A 20,863-nucleotide genomic window follows, 5' to 3' on the forward strand; every position below is an offset into this window, starting at 1 on the left:
AGCACGGCTAAGAGCTGGCTTTAATCTCCAGCGACACCAACACAAGACAGGCCATGAAGTTACCAGTGATTGGATCTGGGTTATATTAAATATGGGCAACTTTTACCACCTCTTTTTTATTTTTCAAGACAGAGTATGTAGCACTGGCTGGCCTCGAACTCAGATATCAACCTACCTCTGTATCCTGACTGCTGAGGTTAAAGGGGTGTGCCACCACCACCCTGCCCCCTATTTTTTCAATCTCTCTGTATTTGACATAATCAATATAGAATTTGTAATTAGAGAAAAATCATTTCAAATTGAAAATCTAAGCTGATCGCCCCCACCCAATGAGGTCTTACTCTGTAGCCTAGGCTGGCCTCTTAAATCTCATCAATGTTTCTGCCTCAACTTCCCAAGTAACAGGATTACTCACATCAGCTAATATAGCCACCCTGATTTATGCTTTTTATGCCAAGACTTCTTCATAAGCAGCTAAACCTTCAAACAGGACAGGCTTATACAAGCAATACAGGACACCCACCTATTTGTTTTCAAGTTTTTGTTATAAACATAATTAGAAGGGAAGAGACATATGTCTGGATGCATCCTGTACTGAATGGTAAGCTGTAAAACCGGCAGCCTGCCAATCATGTTCTGCTTCACATTCTCTTCAAGTAGCTTGCAGAATCGTGCCATCATCGACTGGTCGTAGCCATACTCCTGTGCTTTCTGAGAGAAAGAAAAAAGTATTTAAGAGTTTGTACCAAATAAATAAACAAACAAACAGACAAATAAACAAATAAATAAATAAATAGATAAATAGATAAATAAATAAATAAGAGCCCAGTGCAGTGGTGGTGTACATCTTTAATTCCAGCATGTGGGAGATAGAGTCAGGCGGATCTCTGAATTTGAGGCCAGACTGGTCTACAGAGTGAGTTCCAGGACAGCTCACAGAGAAACCCTGTCTTGAAAAACCAAACAAGCAAGCAAACAAACAAACAAATGAAAAACAGAAACCCTCTGCCTCAATATTTCCCACAAAAAGAAATATAATAAAGAAAATAGGGGGGCTGGAGAGATGGCTCAGCAGTTGAGAGCACTGGCTGATCTTTCAGAGGACCAGGGGTTCAATTCCCAGCACCCACATGGCAGCTCACAACTGTCTGTAATTCCAGTTCCAGGATCCAACACCCTCACACAGATGTACCAATGCAAATAAATAATTAAAAAAAAAAAGAAAAGAAAATAGTACTTGGATCATGATGGCACTCAATGTATAATACGGAAAAAAATAATAAATGTACACACAAATGCTTGGCAGAATCTTTAAAAATACTAAATTTTCCACAGTAATTATCTCCAGAAAATAAGTGGTCTTAAAAAAAATACAAGTAAGTAAGCCAGGAGTGGTGGCACACATCTTTAATCCCAGCACTCAGGAGGCAGAGGCAGGAAGATCTCTGTGAGTTCCAAGACAACCTGGGCCCTGTCTGGAAAAAGCAAAAACAAACAAACAAGGGACAAGTGCACTATTGAGTTGGCTCAGTGGTTAAGAGTACTTGTTCTTGCAAAAGGCCCAGATCTGATTCCCAGCACCCAAATAGGAATTATTACACACACACAAAAATATTTTGAAAAGACACGTGAAAAATCAACTTTGCAATCATAAGTTTTTCCTCAGTAAGCTTCTTTTATTTGTATAATAATTTTTAAAAGCACAAATAGTTGGATCTTATCATTCTTGCTGTTTTTATCAAGTATCAGGACAGTAATGTTGAGCCCTCAGCAATATTTTCCCTGCATGCTGTGGTCGTTCGGGAGGTTCAGAGCCTGTACACCGGAGAACTGCGCAGCTCCTGCTCCCTCTCCCTCATCCTCACAAGCACAGCTCCTGCAGCAGTTCTGCCCCAAGGGGGCTGTGCACTTCTGCTCATGTCTATCTACAAAACTGTACTATCGTTCTCAATAAATCCAAAGTCAACAACAAATGGCAACAACCAAAACAACACACTCATTGGGGGACAGAAATGTTTTGAAAATGATCTTTTCTCTGAGATTATGAGGCCACTTTTCTGCATAAAAAAACTATTAAATTTCAGAATCACGGTATAAGGCTATTTAGATTGTCCCAAAACAACTACTGAGTCCTAATTCAGATATGCATTTACTTCCAGGAGACAAGTCTCGTGGGGGAAAATACAAAACAAAAAAGGCAGACTGGACCATGTCAGCACTGTCTTCCACAGTTGATTCACAGTGAGTACATTTTCTTTTGTTATCATCTGCGTTTTCGGATGTGAGGGGCACAGATATTTTTTCAACTACTTAAGAAAAAATTGCCCAAACTGGACATCTATTTCCAAATCATGCCTCCTTACGTTTTCCTCAGCTTTGGGAATATGTAGTGTATGTAGAGCATGTGGTGGTGGTGGTGGGGTCTTTACATTCTAAAGCTGTCTTACATATTTTGTGTTTTTATCAAATCAGATCCAGCCCCTCAAGCAGGGAAAGCCTGTGGTACTGCAAAGTGACCCTTAGGTTTTCCTGTCTATGAAACTCTTGCCCATACACTCAGAAGCACAACTATGAACAAAGAGGACATTTGCAGAGATGTTCACTTTCTTTTGAGACAAGGTCTCACCGTGTATCCTTGGCAGGCCTCATATGAGAACCTGCTCAGCCTGCTGAGTGCTAGGACTGCAGGCATGCACAATCATGCCTTGCCACTTCAAATAACAGTTCTCTTTTCTCTGTCATTTCCTAGTTTTCCCTTCAATTCAAACCAGAATCACCCTCTCAAAACCAGAAGCAGGCCCTGCACACCGACACCAGAAGCACTCACCATAGAGATGACCGTGGGGGGGAGCTGTTTGGGGTCCCCTACTAGGATAAGCTTGTTGCAGCGGTGGATAAGCGGAGAAAGTGTCTCGACCTCACAAGACTGCCCAGCCTTGGTAAGAAAGTACAGAAGGAGAAATAGCCTTAAGTTCTAAGACTCATAAAAGTACAGAGTCCCCCCTTACTACAGCTAAACCTTTTTTTAAATTATGCAGGACCTCATATGTGTTGGGCAAGTGCTTTACTACTGAGTTATATCCCAGCCTCCTCTCCACCAGGTATCAAAAATAAGCATTAAAAAAAAAAGTTCAAAGTATATTATACTTACATGAAAATGTCTTTATGTAAGACAATGTACCATGTACAATGAAGATATAGCAATGAAAATATATACATATAAAAGATTTCATTATAAAACAGAAATTATCCAAACACAATTATAAAACACAATTTTTAAACAATCTAACCAGTATTTTGAACTTAACTACCATAGACACCTTAACTGTGGAGTCAGCTACCAACAAGAAGGCTGTGTACATCCTAAGTGCCTGCTGCATTCCTCCTGAACTGGAGCCTGGGAGCTCCAACAGAGCCATTTTACAACGTCATCTCTGAAATTCAGATATTACTTGAGGCATAACTGTCTTTTTCCCATCTTTCTAACTCAATAACATTACCTTCAATGATTTCATCATTTCCACTTTTCCTGTTTTTCATTTTCTCACACATAACTGACATATCTACAATAGGGTATGGGAACTCCTAGACTGACTCTCTATATCTAATGATCCAGTTCTGTCGTCTGACTTCCGTTCTAGCCTGTAACAGTTGGTACACAATCAATGTTCAGTGAATGGACAAGAAATAAAAGATGTCAGCTAAAACTGCAGCAGTCAAAGCTGTCCGAAATCATAAATATTTCAAACATTAGCAGGGAAGCTGCAGCAGTTCACCAGGATAGTGCTAGCGACAACCCTGCCCAGAGGACTACCATCCTCACTTTGTAGCAGGCTGTCAGCATGGTTCACTGTGTGAGAACACATGCACAGCAGCTAAGAGCTGAGGAAGTAGAGGTTTCTAACTCGCAAGGCTGGAGGTTCACTCTCCAGAAGCACAGGGAAAGAGTAGTGACTGATTAGTAAAAACCTGCTCTCTATCCACACTTCAGCATTCACACTTCACCCACAACTTTTCCTCCCAGTACTGGTCACACTGAGCACCCGAGCGCCCACTGACCTCATCAACAATGACACAACTAAAGGGGACACCCCCTTGCCCTCGGAAAGCAGACTCGAGCAGTAAACCACCACTTGTGCTCAACGTGCAGCAGATGACGTGAGACTCCAAGATGATGGTGTTCTGTGTTTTCTGTGGGCGTCCCTGAACCTAGGACAAAAAAAGATAATGTCGTTTAGTTATATACAAATCCTGTAAGTCCTATTTTTACTATTAAATATCTACCTTTTTGTTCATGTGACATAAAAATATTCAATAAAAAGGGGAGGCCGCGGCTCTCGAAAACAGGAGAAAGCCCTCCGTATAAATCCATTGCGGACTTTAAGGCAATGTATGTTGAGTTTTAGGAGAGGTGGCAATCTGGATCCAGTGCTAAAGCACTGCCAGGTTCTCTTCTCTTAGCCATCACCATAGTGAGTGTCCCCCAAACATGGTTATCTAATGGCCCACAGAAGACATGTGATGAGAATATCAAAGTTCACAATAGCCATGAACAAATACTAATTTAGAGATGTAGCACGAATCTTAAAAGTTCTTATTAATAAAAATAAACCTGGAGCCAGGTACTGGGGTGAATGCTGGAAGATCAGAGAAGCAGAACAAGCCACAGTCACCTCACCTTGCCAATTCCTCAGCTGATCCTGTTTTCTCAGGCTAGAAGCCTGAGTCCTCATCCAGAATGAATCTCAGCTGAATGGCTGCTAAAAGCCTAAAAGTTTAACCAGGCTATAGTTCCTGGTCCTCACGCCTTATATACCTTTCTGCTTTCCTCCATCACTTCCTGGGATTAAAGGCGTGAGTCACCATGCTTGGCTGTTTCCAGTGTGGCCTTGAACTTACAGAGATCCAGGCAGATCTCTGCCTCTGGAATGCTAGGATTAAAGGCGTGTGCTACCACTACCTAACCTCTATGTTTAATATTGTGGCTGTTCTGTTCTCTGACCCCAGATAAGTTTATTAGGGTGCACAATATTTTGGGAAACACAACACCACCACATTGAGATCATTTATTTACACTGTTAATGAAAATATACATTAAATTCAACTGTGTTTATCTCTGGTCAAAAACACACAAACCACGTCATCATTAAACTGTCCAGTTGAACCCACTGATTTCTTTACAGCTTCATTTTGATCATCCAGATGCAAATCTGGCTCAGTCTACCTTCAATCAGTCTAATAAGAATCTGATAGCCAGCAGTAGTGGCACAGGCCTTTAGTCCAAGCACTTGGGAAGCAGAGGCAGGTGGGTCTCTATGAGTTCGAGGTCAGCCTGGTCTACAAAGCAAGTTCTAGGACAGCCAGGGCTACACAGAAAAACCCTGTCTCAAAAAAAACAAAACCAAAACAGAACAAAAAAACACATCTGATATTTTTACACCCAAAGATAACCAGATATGCAGCTATTCTTTGTACCTGGATTTAAATCTGTAAGGTTCATCCATCTCAGAAATTGGCTAGAAAAAAAATGTATCTGCATTAAAAATGTACAATCTTTGCCATTATTCCCTAAAATAACAGTGTAAAAATTATGTATATAAAATTTGCATGATGGGCTGGAGAGATGGCTCAGCAGTTAAGAGCACTGACTGCTCTTCCAGAGGACCTGGGTTCAATTCCCAGCACCCGCACAGCAGCTCACAACTGTCTGTAACTCCAGTTTCAGGGAATTTGACACCTTTACAGACACACATGCAGGCAAAACACCAATGCACCTAAAATAAAAGTATTATATAAAAAAATTTGCATGACATCAGATTTCTAAGGAGACAATTTAAAGCATAAAGGCCAACATGCATAGGTTACATGATAAGACATCCTTGGACTGTAGGTGGGTGTCGCAGAACTAAGGATACAGGATTCAAACACAAGCACAAAAAGCTTATTCTCTAAGCCGGGATTAGGAAGGGGAAGGGGTGGGGGTTGTATGTTTTTATGCCAAACCATATCCCACTGACACTCAACTTATATTTATAATGGAGCACATGCTAGTCCACAGTTGCTGCCTTCTTACTTAACTTACAGATGTGGTTCATTCCTGTTTTGTCTTTCTCAGTATCTACAAACTTAGTCTCCTGAACTACTCTTGATAGCAATTATCTATTTGCAGTTGGTGAAAAAAGAAACTGTTTAACACTGACCATACCTAAGAGAAAAACACCAACGTTTCCACTTTTGCAGGTTCCATTTTCATGTTAAATAGTTTTTGTTTTTTTTTGGTTTTTTTTGGTTTTTTCGAGACAGGGTTTCTCTGTGTAGCTTTGCGCCTTTTCCTGGAACTCACTTGGTAGCCCAGGCTGGCCTCGAACTCACAGAGATCCGCCTGGCTCTGCCTCCCGAGTGCTGGGATTAAAGGTGTGCGCCACCACCGCCCGGCTTCATGTTAAATAGTTTTTAAAACAAACCTCATGCCTTTAATCCCAGCACTCGGGAGGCAGAGGCAGGCGGATCTTGAGGCCAGCCTGGTCTACACAGTGAGTTCCAGGACAGCTAGGGCTACACAGAGAAAATCTGCCTCAAAAAACAAAAACAAAAACAAAAAAACCCAAAAAACAAACCCAAACAAAGCTCAGTCCTTATGTTCTCTGAACTGTTATCGTAAAGAAAGTAAGACGCTACAGGTAAACTACTTACCTCTTTAATTTTTGAAGCAAGCTCTTGCCTTTCTTTTGAAACTTTGGCAATGTGTCCATCTAATTCTTGCCTCTGAAAACAAATTTGAACATTACTATGAAAACCGAGTACTTTAGAAAGCTCTCAGACACTTCACACCTTAGGAGGGTGGAAAACATCTTACACGTGAACTTGCTACAACAGTGTGCTCTCTTCCCTACCAGTCAAGTCCTAGTCCTGCTCTGTACAGTTAGGGGACAGAGTTCTGTCTCCTGTGCTCCACATTTGCAGTCTGCCTAGTACCTCAAACCCAGGAGCATCATTCCTCCATTCCTGTCAAAGGCGCTTCACACACAACTCAACAATCCTGCCACATGATAAGCACATAATGCAGGCATGGGAAATTATGACATCCTTCCCCTAAATAAAACCAGGGATTAGATCTGCTTGGCAACCAGAGACTAATCAAAGTGTATCATTGGAGTAGATGCATGATATTTTAAGCTGGGTGGTGGTGCCCAGAAATACTGGCACTTGTCCTCTCACGGAAAAGAAATGGCTGACATACAGAGCAAAGGAGATAATCAAAAGGTGGCAAAATGTTAACAGCTAAGGCTCTTGATCCAACCACACTGAGGCTAAATCACTCTTGACTTTGAATATGAGCCAGCAAATTCTTTTTCCTCAACCTAATTAGAAATGTTGGTAATTTTTATTTTTATTTATATGTATGGTTGTTTTGCTTGCATGTATATCTATACCACATGCATGCCAAGAGTCTGAGAAAACCAAAAGAGAGCATCAGATTCTCTGGAACTGGAAGTACAGTTGGTTGTGAGCTGCCATGTGGATGCTAGGAATCAAACTTGGGTCTCCGGGAAGAGCAGCCAGTGCTCTTAAGCATTGAGCCATTACTCCAGCCCCTAAAACGGTTTAACTCACCAACTGAAAAGTGCCTAATAAGTACAATAAGTCATCTACTTTTTGTAAATAAATCTTTACTGCAACACACCACATGTCTGTTTACTCTGATCTGATGAGGCTTTAGAGCCACAATCAAGCTGAGAAGCTGTCACTGTGTGGTCTAGAAAACATACGGTACTTTTTACTTCACAAAAGAGCTCTAACCCTGACATTAGGCACACTACTTCAGCATAATTCATGGACTCACACCATATCTCATACCCATTGACTAGCTCGTGTGTAAGCCAATTCTGCAAGGTCCGAGTGAGGAAGTGTCCATACCTGCATCTCCCGCCCACCTCGACACAGAGCTCGCTGGCGAGAAAGCTCATCGAGTTGACCATCTAGAAACTCTTTTCTTCTATGCATTTCTTGAATATGAGAAGGCAAGTCTTTTTCTATTATAAATTTTAAAATCACATGTTAATTTTAACAAAATCACATACATACACAAATACAAGGAGAAGGAAAACTCCTTCTCAAAGCTAGACTAGTTCCGGCCCCTCCTCATCACTTTGTCATATAAAAGGTAGCAGAACGCCAATGAACAGGCCAGCACTTACTCATTCTGTGGCTGACTTGGCTGTCCAAACTGAATTTTAGGACCTCTGTATTAATAGACTTTTCTGGGCCCAGTCGTACTAAATTTATATCTCCACAATTTCCTGTTGATAAAAAGACACAAAATTTAGCCAGGCAGTGGTGGTGCATACTTTTAATCCCAGTACTTGGAAGGAAGAGGCAAATGGATCTCTGAGTTCAAAGTCAGCCTGTTCTACAGAGAGTTCCAGGACAGCCAGGACTACACAGAAAAGACACAAAAGTAATAAGGACATTACTAATAAAACCCATCTCCATATGAATCAGAGAAGGGTAGCACAAACTGTAACTGCATGCCAGGAGCTATACTAAAGACTTCTCACACATTTTTTCAGATATTCTAGATAAAAACGCTGTAAGGCAAGTACTTACCACTTCAGTCAATACAAGCTAGGAAGGTCACATGGATAGTGCATGCAGAACTCACATTGTTATGCTGACGTTTCTCTATTATTCTCTCTCTATACAGTGTTCCATGAAGAACATATGAGGAATGAATAATCAATTCAGATGCTAGGATTAAAGGCATGTACCACCACAACTAGCACAAAGTTTTCTTAACTATTTATTACTATGTATTTTAATTCAAATAGACTCTTACTTGGTAATCTCCCCTGACCCCCTACTTGCCCCAAACACTCAGAATTAAGATATTTGTTTTGAGACAAGGTCTTGTATGTAGTCCTGGCAGGCTTGGAACTCAATTTGTAGACCAGATTGCCTGGAACTTCTAGCAATCCTCCCACCTGTTTCTCCCAAGTCTGGGTTATAGGCATATGTACCACACTTAGTACAAATTTTCAACAACAAATATATGGTGAAGGAATGGCATATTAATACAGTTACCTTTAATACAAGGTTTTTAAAAATCCTAGTTCAGTTCTCTCTATAAATGTGAGGCCACCTTCTCTAGCCAACATCTACCTGAAGGTTTCAAAATAGCCAGAGTCACTGGGTATCCACCAGAAAGATGGAAAAGAGTATCTGGAACTCATACTAAATATCCAGAAATGTTCTACACATTAAAATAGACATCATTTACACTATAGAATGAATTAGTAAAAATATAAGAGAAAAATTCCTAAAAGCCAAAAGCAGGTAAGAATTAAAAACCATCCTAGGAAGCATGGAGCTCCCATAGGTTCCCTGGGTGCTGGAGCAGGGTGATGGAAGAGGTGTGGCAGATGGCTAGCCATTTACTTTGCTCTTTAAATTATCATCATTAAAGTATAATTTACAGTCAGTAAAATGTAGGCTTAAAGAACCCTTATTTCACCGGGCGGTGGTGGTGCACACCTTTTAATCCCAGCATTCAGGAGGCAGGGGCAGTCGGATTTATGTGAGTTTGAGGCCAGTCTGGTCTACAGAGTGAGTTCCAGGACAGCCAGAACTACACGGAGAAATTCTGTCTCAAAAAAGAAAAAAAAACCTAAAACCCCTTATTTCTAGCTGGGCAGTGGTGGCACATGCCTTTAATTCCAGCACTCAAGAGGCAGAGGCAGGTGGATCTCTTGAGGTTAAGGCCAGCCTGGTCTACTAAGTGAGTTCCAGGACAGCCAGGGCTATACAGAGAAACTCTGTCAAGAAAACAAAACAAAACAAAACAAAAAAATTCACAAAAAAATGTAATGAATAATTGTACCTAAGAACCTAAAATTAAAGTAGAATTTTCCTCTTTAGAAAATATGAATTAGCAAAACTTACTGAAAACTACTGAGAAGCTGAGTGAACCTGACTCTTGAAAACATTTAACAATTGATGAAAATTTGTTCATTGTCAAAAAGAACAAAATAAATCAACACAATAATAAATCAAGACAAGTAACAAATTGTATAAAATAATCTGTCTTATGACAAAAAAAGAATTTATTGGCTGTTCTCATTTATGAGCACTAACTTCAAAGTCCTAAAAATAACACATTAGCAATCGAGCACTCTTGTCACAGAATAATGACATTCACAAGTTGATACCATTATGACTGACCAAAGACACAGGGAGGGAAAAAGTCTGTATCATTTCAACAGAGATAAAAGAAAAGCAGAAAATTTATAGTTTATTATCCAATGACAAAACTGTAGGCTGTTAGTTTATTTCTAACTTTCCCACAGCGGCTAACCTGGACTTGAACATTTCAGTCCAGGCGTCCACTGTGGGGAGATGAGCTTCCCGTGTGCGGCTACTGCACCAGTTAAGACCACACCAAGCACAGCATCAGCAGCCATACCTCTTGGCTGCACATGCAGCTACAGTGCTATCCAAACTATGGCTTAAGAGCCAGTCAGTGGACTGCAGGGTCAGCTTAGGGTTACCAGAATTGGTGGTACTTCAAAGAGTTAGAACAGGATAGAAGGATGGCATCTACCCTCACAACTGCACAACAAATACGTGGCAAAAAAAAAAAAAGGTTTGGTTGTAAACTGATAATGTAGTAAGTTTTAGAGGAAACGAACCCTCTATTAGGTACACACATGCAAAGAAAGGCAGAATATGTCATCTCTCAGAATACAGACATGCCCCATGTAATTTGCAGCGAAAGGGAAATAAACAGAGATGATAGATACTATAGCATCTAGGAACCCTCCTCAAAAGAGAGCTCATGTGTTTGTTCCCTTTGTATTTCACCTCTCCTCATTCTCGGGGATGGGATACTGTAGACACAGCAGCTGTCCCTCACCAAGAGTACACCAAGGAATGGAGGTCACAGGAAAGCACCAGGACAAAAGAAATCGGTTCTCCAAAGCCCATACTAATCGGCCCCTAAGCCTTTTGAACTAGAAGCAAATGTCTATTGTGCTTAAGCTAGTGCGTGGGGAATTTTTGTTACTTGCAACTGACTCTGATCTTAACTGATAAAAGACAGTGTCAGATATTCACAAGGAAAATAAAGATGAAAAGAAAAATAGTAAAAACAAGAGTGTATCATACCCAAAGGATTCTTCTTGTCTTTACATTTTTCTTTGAATTCAAGGATAATTTTTTTCATAAGTTCATCAACAGCTGCATTGGAAGGTGCACACACAAGGACTCGGTTTTGCTTGATTTTGGCATTGAAGTTTTCATCTGAACGGCCCTTCCTCTGGTTCTACAATTTGTCACACAGCAGACAAACAACAATGAGCTTTACTCTTGGGATTCAAATCTTTTTCTTCTGCTTTCAAGAATGCTGGCAAGTTCTCCCAATGGCTAAAGTGTCTATTCCTCCCACAATATGAAAGCTACTGTGGCATGTGGTGCAGGGCCACACTGCACAGCACGAGTACACACAAGACACCGGGCTTCAATCCCAGTACCAGAGAACAAAAAAAAGCAAGGCAGTGGTGGCACACCCTTTAGTCCCAGAACTCGGGCGGCAGAGGCAGGAGGATCTCTAGGAGTTCAAGAGATCCTGGTCTACAGAGTGAGTTCCAGGACCGTCAGGGATGTTACATAGAGAAACCTTGTCTCAAAAAGCAAACAAACAAAAACAAAACTCTCTGGTATAAAGTATCACAGCTGTTTGAATGTTCTACGCCTCAAAATTACATTCAAGAGGCTAGAGAGAGGGCTCAGCAGTAAAGAGCACTCACTGGCTGCTCTTCCAGAGGACTCAGGTTCAGTTCCTGGCACCCACATCATGGCTCACAACTGTCTGCAGCTCCAGTTCCAGGGGAATCTGATATCTGATATTTTCTTTTGGTTCCCTTAAACACTGCATGCATGCTGTATACAGACATACATGTGGGCAAAACACCCATACAGACAAAATTAAAAACAGTAATAATAACAAATCTTTTAAAATACACAAGTAAAGGGAAAAGGCACTTTAATACCCACATGCCTCTTAATTCAGGTCAAGCCAAGCGCAGGCTAACAGTATCACACCTACCTCTGTCAATAAGCGGTACAAGAGACCAACAATGGTTTTTGATTTCCCTGTTCCAGGTGGCCCATGAATCAAACAGATTTTGGCAACGGATGGTGAGTGTTTCACCATGGCATATGCAGTTTCTATGGCTTTCTTCTGGTCTTCATTGAAGTCTTTTAAGTAGGCAATCTATAGAGAAGATGTGTATAATGAGTTCTTTCTGTGATGACACATGGGAGAAGGAATGAACAGCATTTGTTCAACTTTCTTCCAGCCTATGTCAAACAAAGTAAGTGTCTAAGTGACTGACCTAAGGACCACTTTCACAACTACAGAAAACCTAATCGGTTACTAATTAGCATCTACAAGCTTCGGCCCACCCACTTATAATTGTGGTTTTATTTGTGCTTCTTACAAATCAGACAATAAATTTTCTTAAGCTTTTCTTTAATTATTCTGATTTTTTTCTATTCAGTCAACTCTCTGCTTAGACAGTGAAGGACTCTAAGAATATTTCTTTCCAAATACAATGTCACACAGTGGAAAAGAGTTTTCATAGCCAGAACTAGTCTAAACTTCAGTTTTACTTTCAACTTGGACAGCCATACTCCTAATGTCTGACTCATTAAACTAAGACTCCTTCAAGGTGCAAAACGATTGGATAATGAACATGAAAGCCTAAGCATACAATGAGGGTTTAGAAATAATGGTTTCCCTTTACATTTCTTTGCTAATTTTCTGAACTATATGTACATTTTTTTTTACAGTGAAAACTACAGGTTCATCCCTTTATTTACAACAATCCCACAGTTCTCCACCAACTATTCAAACGCAAAACACACGCCACAAAACCAGTGAACAACTCCCAAACGGTGAACACTCAGCGAACACTGAAGCAGATGCTGAAGAACAGTTGAATGGCACTTGTTTGTTTTTCAACACAGGGTTTCTTGTTTAGCCCTGGCTGTCCTGGAACTCGCTCTGTAGGATAGGCTGGCCTCAGAGATCCACCTGCCTCTGCCTCCTGAGTGCTAAGATTAAAGGTGTGCGCCACCACCACCAGGCAGAATGATGCTCTTTTGACACCCCCTCTTTATGGTCTTACATTTACCCTGACATAAGCTAACCCACTTGTACACCTTGAAAAACTTAAGGGAACTAAACATCACTGTGCACAAGCACACAGGACCATTCAGCAGCTCAAACTCTCCTGATAAAAAGTTCTCTCACTTTCCCTGGCTTCATTCAAATCAGCACTCACAATTCTTTCAGATGTTGTAGTTAATAGGTCTTTTGTACAGAAGTCCATGGGGTTTGGATTTAGAACAGCTCTGGCCAACTGGTTCCGACTGTTCAATAGAGACATAGCTTTCAATTTCCTCTGTGTAGTTACCAGAGAACTGATTACAATACATTTCGTAAGTTCATTTAGGCTGGCTGGCAAGTTATCTTGTGTCTGGATGCACAAGGAACACTCAGCTTTTCCACTGCGCACTATAATCAAAAGAGGAGAAAAGCAATGCATCAGTGTAATGCTAACCAACTGAAAAGGTTAGTCACCAGTGTTTAGTTGGATTTTACATGATGTACTTAAGTAAGTTACTTATATATAGTTACTAAATGCAAAATTCTCATTTTTGTTCACAGTTCAGGAGTTGGTCTTGGGTTTTGTGGAGTGAGTTTTACACTTCAATGGCTGGTAGAGAACTGTGTGGGATTGTTGCAAATGAGATGAACCTGTAGTTTTCACTGTTTAAAAAGCAAAAATAAAAACAAACAATATCCCTGTCCTCCAGAGAAAAAATGCCTAATAACTATATCAAACAGTAGTGTTTATAGAGAAACAGAGACGGGATGAGAAAGGAATGGGGGTGCAGAGGTGGACAAGTTGGTCAGTGTTTTCCTGAGAAGATGACACTGAGCAGGGATGTGACGTAAGGAAGAAAGCTTTGCCCTTTGGAGGAAGAGAGAGCTAGAAGCAAAGGCTCACCAGCACAGAGACCAGGAGGTGTAAGTGTGCTGGGGGTAGGTCAGACACATACAGTGAGGCAGAGCTAGAACAGAGAGAAGGAAAAGTAGGGAGGCATGTCTTACAAGATCCAGAGAACAAAATGGGATGTATTTTTGTAGAGTTCTGGGTAGCACAGCAATGACTCAGAATGTTATTCTGTTAGGTAAAAGTCATATGGTGTCTCTGTATAGGTAACAGGCTCTGCCTTATACATTTAAAAAAAAAAAAATCACTTCCCAGATGAGTGAGGTGATGCATGCCCTTAATCCCAGCCCTCGGGAGACAAAGGCAGGAGAGGCTCTGAGTTCGAGGCCAGCCTGGTCTACAAAGAGAGTTCCAGAGCAGCTAGGGCTACACAGAGAAAAGCTATCTTGAAAAACTAAAACAAACAAACAAACAAAAAAATTCTTCCTACTGCAAAAAACAAGAATAAAGTGCTAGACACTGGGTGTGGTAGCACACACCTTTGATCCCAGCACTTGGGAGGCAGGGGCAGGCAGATTTCTGAGTTCCAGGACAAGCTGGGGCTACCCAGAGAAACCTGCCTCAAAAACGAAACAAAAAGAATAAAGTGTTATAGGAAAAGTGATAGACATGATGGCTGGATGTAGGATGCAATGAACATAAACCATCAGTCAAATCTGCAATGAATTTGATTTGGTTGTGAAAGACACAAAGGACCAGAAATGAACACAAAGCTTTAAATTATAGCTTTTCAAACATAGGGATCCAACAGTTTTGAACTAAAAGGATTTCAGGAAAGGAGATAATTGTAAATTTGATGATTATAAATTTGGCAAATGTTAACCATTTTCAAGAGCCAAAAGCAAAAATTAAGTCACATATCACGCCTGTAAATCTTCCACACATCCTGTACACAAAGACTCTAGCTAAGCCAGGAGATGGTGGCACACACTTATAATCCCAGCAATCAGGAGGCAGAGGCAGGTGGATCTGAGTTCAAGGCCAGCCTGGTCTACAGAGCGAGTTCCAGGAGAGCCAGGGTTACACAGAGAAACCCTGTCTAGAAAAAACAAACAAGAAAAGAATCAAGCTAAACTTGGCACATCAGTTAGAATGCAGCATGGTGGGACAGTCTCAAGAGGATCGACACTACTTTGAAAATATGATGCAGTAAGGTTGAAGAATCAGGAAATCATCTTCTCTTCATGTAAGAATACTAGTGTTTTAACTGTCAAAAAGGCAGACTCACAAAGAATGTAGACTTCACAGTAAACCAAAACTAGGTTTTGAACCATGCATGGTGATGCAACCTATAGCAGCAGCTTCTTCGGAGGCTGAGGCAGGAGGATTACTTGAAGCCAAGAGCTCAAAAACAGCTGGAACATACAGAGGCCTACTTAAAAAAAAAAAAAAAAAAAGTATTATGTAGCTAAGATTGCAATTCTGGATTGCAATCTTAGCTACATAATACTTTTGAACCATAGCTTCTCTTATTAACAAGGAATAATTGTGACCACCTTTGGAGAACAGTACAAATGTGAAAAAAAAATAAAGACACATTGCTTGGCAGAAGTGTTTTTGTTTTTGTTTTGTTTTGTTTTTTGTCAGAGCTGAGGACCGAACCCAGGGCCTTGCGCTTGCTAGGCAAGCGTCCTACCACTGAGCTAAATCCCCAACCCTGACAGAAGTTATTAAAGGGAAGAAATCTCTACAATGCAATGGATGGAAGTGATGAACAGTCATTTCCAAGCTCAAGCTGCTTATAATAAATTGTTTGTTCTAATTAGTAATTAGTCACAAAACTAAGGTTGGAATGTGACTTATTAAACAGATAACTTGAAAGTGATATGTAAAAATGACAGATGGGCTGGGCAGTGGTGGTATACACCTTTAATCCCAGCACTCGGGAGGCAGAGGCAGGTGGATCTCTGTGAGTTCGAGGCCAGCCTGGGGCTACCAAGTCAGTTCCAGGAAAGGCGCAAAGCTACACAGAGAAACCCTGTCTCGAGAAAACCAAAAAAAAAAAAGAAAAAAAAAAAAAGACAGATGGAAGAATGCATCAGAAGAGAACATTAAAAAAAAAGCTTGAGGCTGAAGAGATGGCTCAGCGGTTAGGAACATATACTGCTCTTCAGAGAACTTGAGTTGGGTTTCTCAGCACCCATGCCAGGCAGCTCATAACTGCCTGTAACTCCAGCAAAGGGGATCAAGCATGTCTGGCCTCAGCAGTCACCTGTACTCGTGCACATACTTACTTACACATAATTTTAAAAAAAGTTTTTAACAGTAAGCAGTAAACTCAGGATCTTAAGTAGAAAAATAGAAGAATTCTAAATGGCAAGTGATCAACATGGCATATAACAAAAACAGGACTAAGGAAGCACAATGTACAGAAAATGAGACCATCACCTTGCTGACAAATTAACTTACTGACTGAAGTACGACGAAACTTATGAACATAACCACAGTAATAGCCATTTCGATCTTGCATGCCATTCCTGTCCATATCTTTCTTCTCTCTATTTAGTCTCTCAGGAACCAAAAACACCAGATCATTTTCCTTTGGATGAAGCTGTTTAGCTAGTTCAGATTCCTCCAGGTAAACTATGAAACAAAAATCAGCATTTATATAACTCTTAACAGAATTCAAGATCAACTTATAAGAAATTAAACCTTTGTACTAAGTTCCAAAGTATAAAGTCCTGATGGATTCCATATATCTATTGAAAGGGTGATCTCAGCCAATCAAAACTTAAAATACTGATTGCAGTATTTTAACAGTAGCAGCTGTGGTTGCCTACACATGACCTGCACAAGATCAAGGCAATTCAAAACTCCAGCAATGAAAGCAGAGGGGCTCCAAAGATCCCACCACTAGCTGAGGAGTTACTGTCAGTTGATAGCTGCGAAGGGAGGAAGGATCACTTTTCTGTAGGAGGATGGACACTGGTAAGATTCCACAGACCCCAGTGGATGATCCCACACCCGGGCACAGAAAGGTACCACCAACTGGGGTCAGCAGGCTTAAAAAAAAAAAAAAAAAATCAAATGTGTGGTGGTGGGGCATGCCTTTAACTCCAATCAAAGACAGGCAGCACTCTTTGAGTTTGAGGCAGGCTCATCTGTAGAGTTCCAGGACAGCCAGGGGCTACAAAGAAAAACCCTGTCTAGAAAAAAAAAAAAAAAAGAAAGAGAATTAAAAATTATAAAGAGTCCGATAGTAGTGGCAGTGCATGCCTTTAATCCCAGCATTTAAGAGACAGAAACAGGCAGATCCCTGAGTGTGAGGCCAGCCTGGTCTACAGAGTGAGTTCCAGGACAGCCAGGATTGTAACATAGAGAAACCCTGTCTCAAGAAACCAAAAAATATATGTATCATATAGGGGATGGGGAGGTAAATCAGTTAGTAAGGACCTGAGTTTGATCCTAGACCCCACATAAAAAGGCTGGGCACACAGTGGCTGGAGCAATGTCTCAGTTGTTAGGATACCTGCTCTTCCATAGGACCTGGATTCAACTCCCAACATTCACATGACAGCTAACAACTCTGTATCTCCAGTCCCAGAGGTCTAACCTCTTCTGGCTTCCAGGGGCATTATATGTAAGTGGGGCACAGACATATATGCAGGCAAAATGCCCATCCATCCATCCGCCCATCCATCCATCCATCCATCCATACACACACACACACACACACACACACACACACACACACACACACAAGAGGCTGGGAATGGTGGTACACACTTGAAATAATACAGTGTGGTAAGCTGGAGACAGAAATACCTCTGGCTCACTGGCCAGCCAGTCTAGCCCAGAATAATGAGAAATCCTATCTCAAAACTTAAAGAGGATAATCTTATTGAGTTTGACATTCAAGATTGTTCTCTGGCCACCATAGGCAGGAGTACACATACACACATACCATACAAGTAAAGGTAAGTAGCAGCTGCCTATGTCTTCATCTCACCTTATTTCCTCCCCAAATAATTTAGGATAGCATTTCTCAATAGTACCAGAAGTGACTTTTGATATCCTCCTATTTCCTGCTCCAGTTCTAACAACCAAAAACTTGTCTCTGTTTCACCAAAGGACCTCTGGGAAGCAATCCCATGGTTTGTTAAGAATCACTAACATGGCCGGGCGGTGGTGGCACACGCCTTTAATCCCAGCACTCGGGAGGCAGAGGCAGGTGGATCTCTGTGAGTTCGAGGCCAGCCTGGTCTCCAAAGCGAGTTCCAGGAAGGGCACAAAGCTACACAGAGAAACCCTGTCTCGAAAAAAACCAAAAAGAATCACTAACATACTAACATGGGCTGGACAGTTGGCTCAGTGGTTAAGAGCACTGGCTGCTCTTCCAGAGGACCATGTTTCAAAACACACACACACACACACACACACACACACACACACACACACACACACACACACACACAAGAAAGAACGAACAAGAGGAAAATACTGAAATAAACCTAGCCATATTTGGAGTTGTGAAAACTATCATGAACAAGAAAATTCTTCAAATGTGTGTTAGAAGTATAGCTCAGTAGTAGAATGCTAAGGCCCTGGGTTCTAATCCCAGACCACAAAACAAAGAAAAAAATAAAAAATTAAAAAACAGGGAAGAAAGGGCTCCTAGACAAGTTGTTGATTACAGATGGAAAACAGTAACTTCACATAAGATATGCAGCAACCAAGGGATCAGAATCAATCTCCACCAAGAAAAGCCATTCTTCTGCTCTATTTTTACCAAAAACACAAAACCTCAAGTCTAAGGTAGCATCTGGGAGACACAAAGGTGGTGTTCTACAAACTAATGGGGCACTATTTTTTAGGCATCCAAGACACAGTGAAGACAGGCTAAGGAACTATTCTAGAAAGCTGAGGGCTCAAGACAGCACAACTACAGCTGTTTGGACTCTAGATCCCAGGACAGAAAACAGATTTTAGTAGGACAAGTGCTACGATATAAAGAAGGTCTCATCCTCAGGATTACAGCAACACTAGTCCCTAGTTTCATCACTGTCCACGTATGCAACATGTTAACATGTAAAAAGGTTTACTGAAAACTGTATGCGGACTCTACTATAAGTTTTACATCTCTTTAAACTCCAAAGTTATATGAAAATAAGTTCTTCCAACTAAAATGCCAGGGTTTATCACCTTACGCCACTCTATTAACCCTCCTCCCATGAGAGTCATTTCCTAACAGTATCAATATTCTATGTTTCCTCTATCACAATACACAGGAGTTCAAGAACTACTAAGCCAGTTCTACCATAAATGTACTAGGATCTTGGTTAATGATATTGTATATCTGGTGCAGAAGTCACTTATTTCTATTGTATTTTACTTTATTATTTTACTTTTATTGTTCCTCTTTGCTGATTTAGTAGTATAAAAGTCAGGTGTGCTTCCATGTAATAGCATGTACCTTAAATCTCAGCACTCAGGAGGCTGAGGCAAGCACATCTTTGTGAATGTGAGGCCAGCCTGGTTGACCAGGCCAGCCAGGGTGATATAGCAAGACCCTGTATCAAAAAAACCGAAACCAAAAGTCATGTGTATATGAAATGTTCACTTTTTAGATGTTCATGTATCTGTGTATCACGTACATATGCACTAAAATGCCCACTTAACTGAACTTCTGAGCAGTTCTTTTATCTCAAATGATGTTTCTGCCTTAATGTCCCATCATAACAGAGCTAAATGAGATGAATTTACATGGTTATCTTCATCTGATCACTGGCTGCTGCCAGCCTCTCTGCTGGGGGCTATAAGTGCTTGTCCCACTGGGCTACCTTACCAGTCCCTGGCATCTCTTCTCAAGTAGAAATTTCCAATGATCACATCATATATTCCAAGTTGTATATGAACTTACTCATAAACTCCCAGTATTTTTTATAGTCGGCTGGAAATTTTCGTAAATGCAAGTAATAGAAATTCTCTTTATTTGGAGAGTTGAACCATTCCTGTGCCACCTACACAAAGCAAAAAAGCAAACTAAGAAATAAAGAACACACTGAAAGCCACTACACACAGCAAAGTGTCCCAAACTGAGCTACAGGGAAAGTAGAACAGAATCCCAAGTGAAAGGCCAAAAATCAGTTTGTGTGGTTTAATAGAATTGTTCACAACTGTGACCTGTTCAATTCAGCCGCCATTAGCCACATTTGGTTATATTTGATAACTGAACGTCTAAAGGCTAGGAACACTATTCCTGAGCTTTTCATGTTCAGCAGTCACCCCGATACTGTTCACTGCAGAAGCATCAGCTGCTGCTAGATCTTGCTGCTAGCACCTACTTCACAATGAGACCAATTTGACCTACATTTATCTCAATCTCTGGGAATTTGCACAAGCATTCTTCCTGTCAGTTTTCTTTTTTTTTTTTTTTTTTGGTTTTTTTGAGACAGGGTCTCTGTGTAGCATTGCGCCTTTCCTGGAACTTGCTTTGTAGACCAGGCTGGCCTTGAACTCAGAGATCCTCCTGCCTCTGCCTCCCGAATGCTGGGATTAAAGGCGTGCACCACCACCGCCCTGCCTGTCAGTTTCTATATGTCACATCCACCAGTCTTCCAAAGCCTCAAACTCAGAAGTAAGTATCAGAAATCTTTGGTGATCCTAAGCCCAAATTTACAAAAGAAGCTGCTAGTGTAAAAAGGCTATTTTACACTTTCAAAAAAAAAAATGACCTCTGGGACCTTAGGAAGGGTTGGTTTGTTTATTTATTTATTTATTTATTATTTATTATTTATTTATTTTTATTTTTGGTTTTTTGAGACAGGGTTTCTCTGTGTAGCTTTGTT

At 40.8% G+C, this 20,863-nt stretch overlaps 1 protein-coding gene across 4 annotated transcripts in view; it reads right to left on the bottom strand.

Moving 5' to 3' along the window:
* Window positions 1–20,863, bottom strand: part of Setx (senataxin) — a 56,373-nt gene that overhangs the window by 12,869 nt on the left and 22,641 nt on the right. For all 4 annotated transcript variants that reach the window (XM_052722748.1, XM_052722744.1, XM_052722745.1 and 1 more), the window contains 11 exons: window positions 19,936–20,035; window positions 16,485–16,658; window positions 13,341–13,573; window positions 12,101–12,268; window positions 11,161–11,317; window positions 8,199–8,300; window positions 7,918–8,033; window positions 6,694–6,765; window positions 4,060–4,209; window positions 2,828–2,935; window positions 524–711 (listed from right to left, as the gene is read on the bottom strand). In XM_052722748.1, coding sequence (XP_052578708.1) covers window positions 524–711; window positions 2,828–2,935; window positions 4,060–4,209; window positions 6,694–6,765; window positions 7,918–8,033; window positions 8,199–8,300; window positions 11,161–11,317; window positions 12,101–12,268; window positions 13,341–13,573; window positions 16,485–16,658; window positions 19,936–20,035 — 1,568 coding nt within the window. The remainder of the gene's footprint in view (window positions 1–523; window positions 712–2,827; window positions 2,936–4,059; window positions 4,210–6,693; window positions 6,766–7,917; window positions 8,034–8,198; window positions 8,301–11,160; window positions 11,318–12,100; window positions 12,269–13,340; window positions 13,574–16,484; window positions 16,659–19,935; window positions 20,036–20,863) is intronic.

The sequence above is a fragment of the Peromyscus californicus genome, unplaced genomic scaffold (genome assembly GCF_007827085.1).
Source record: "Peromyscus californicus insignis strain IS unplaced genomic scaffold, ASM782708v3 Scaffold_7__1_contigs__length_154581171, whole genome shotgun sequence".
Taxonomy (NCBI): Eukaryota; Metazoa; Chordata; class Mammalia; order Rodentia; family Cricetidae; genus Peromyscus; species Peromyscus californicus.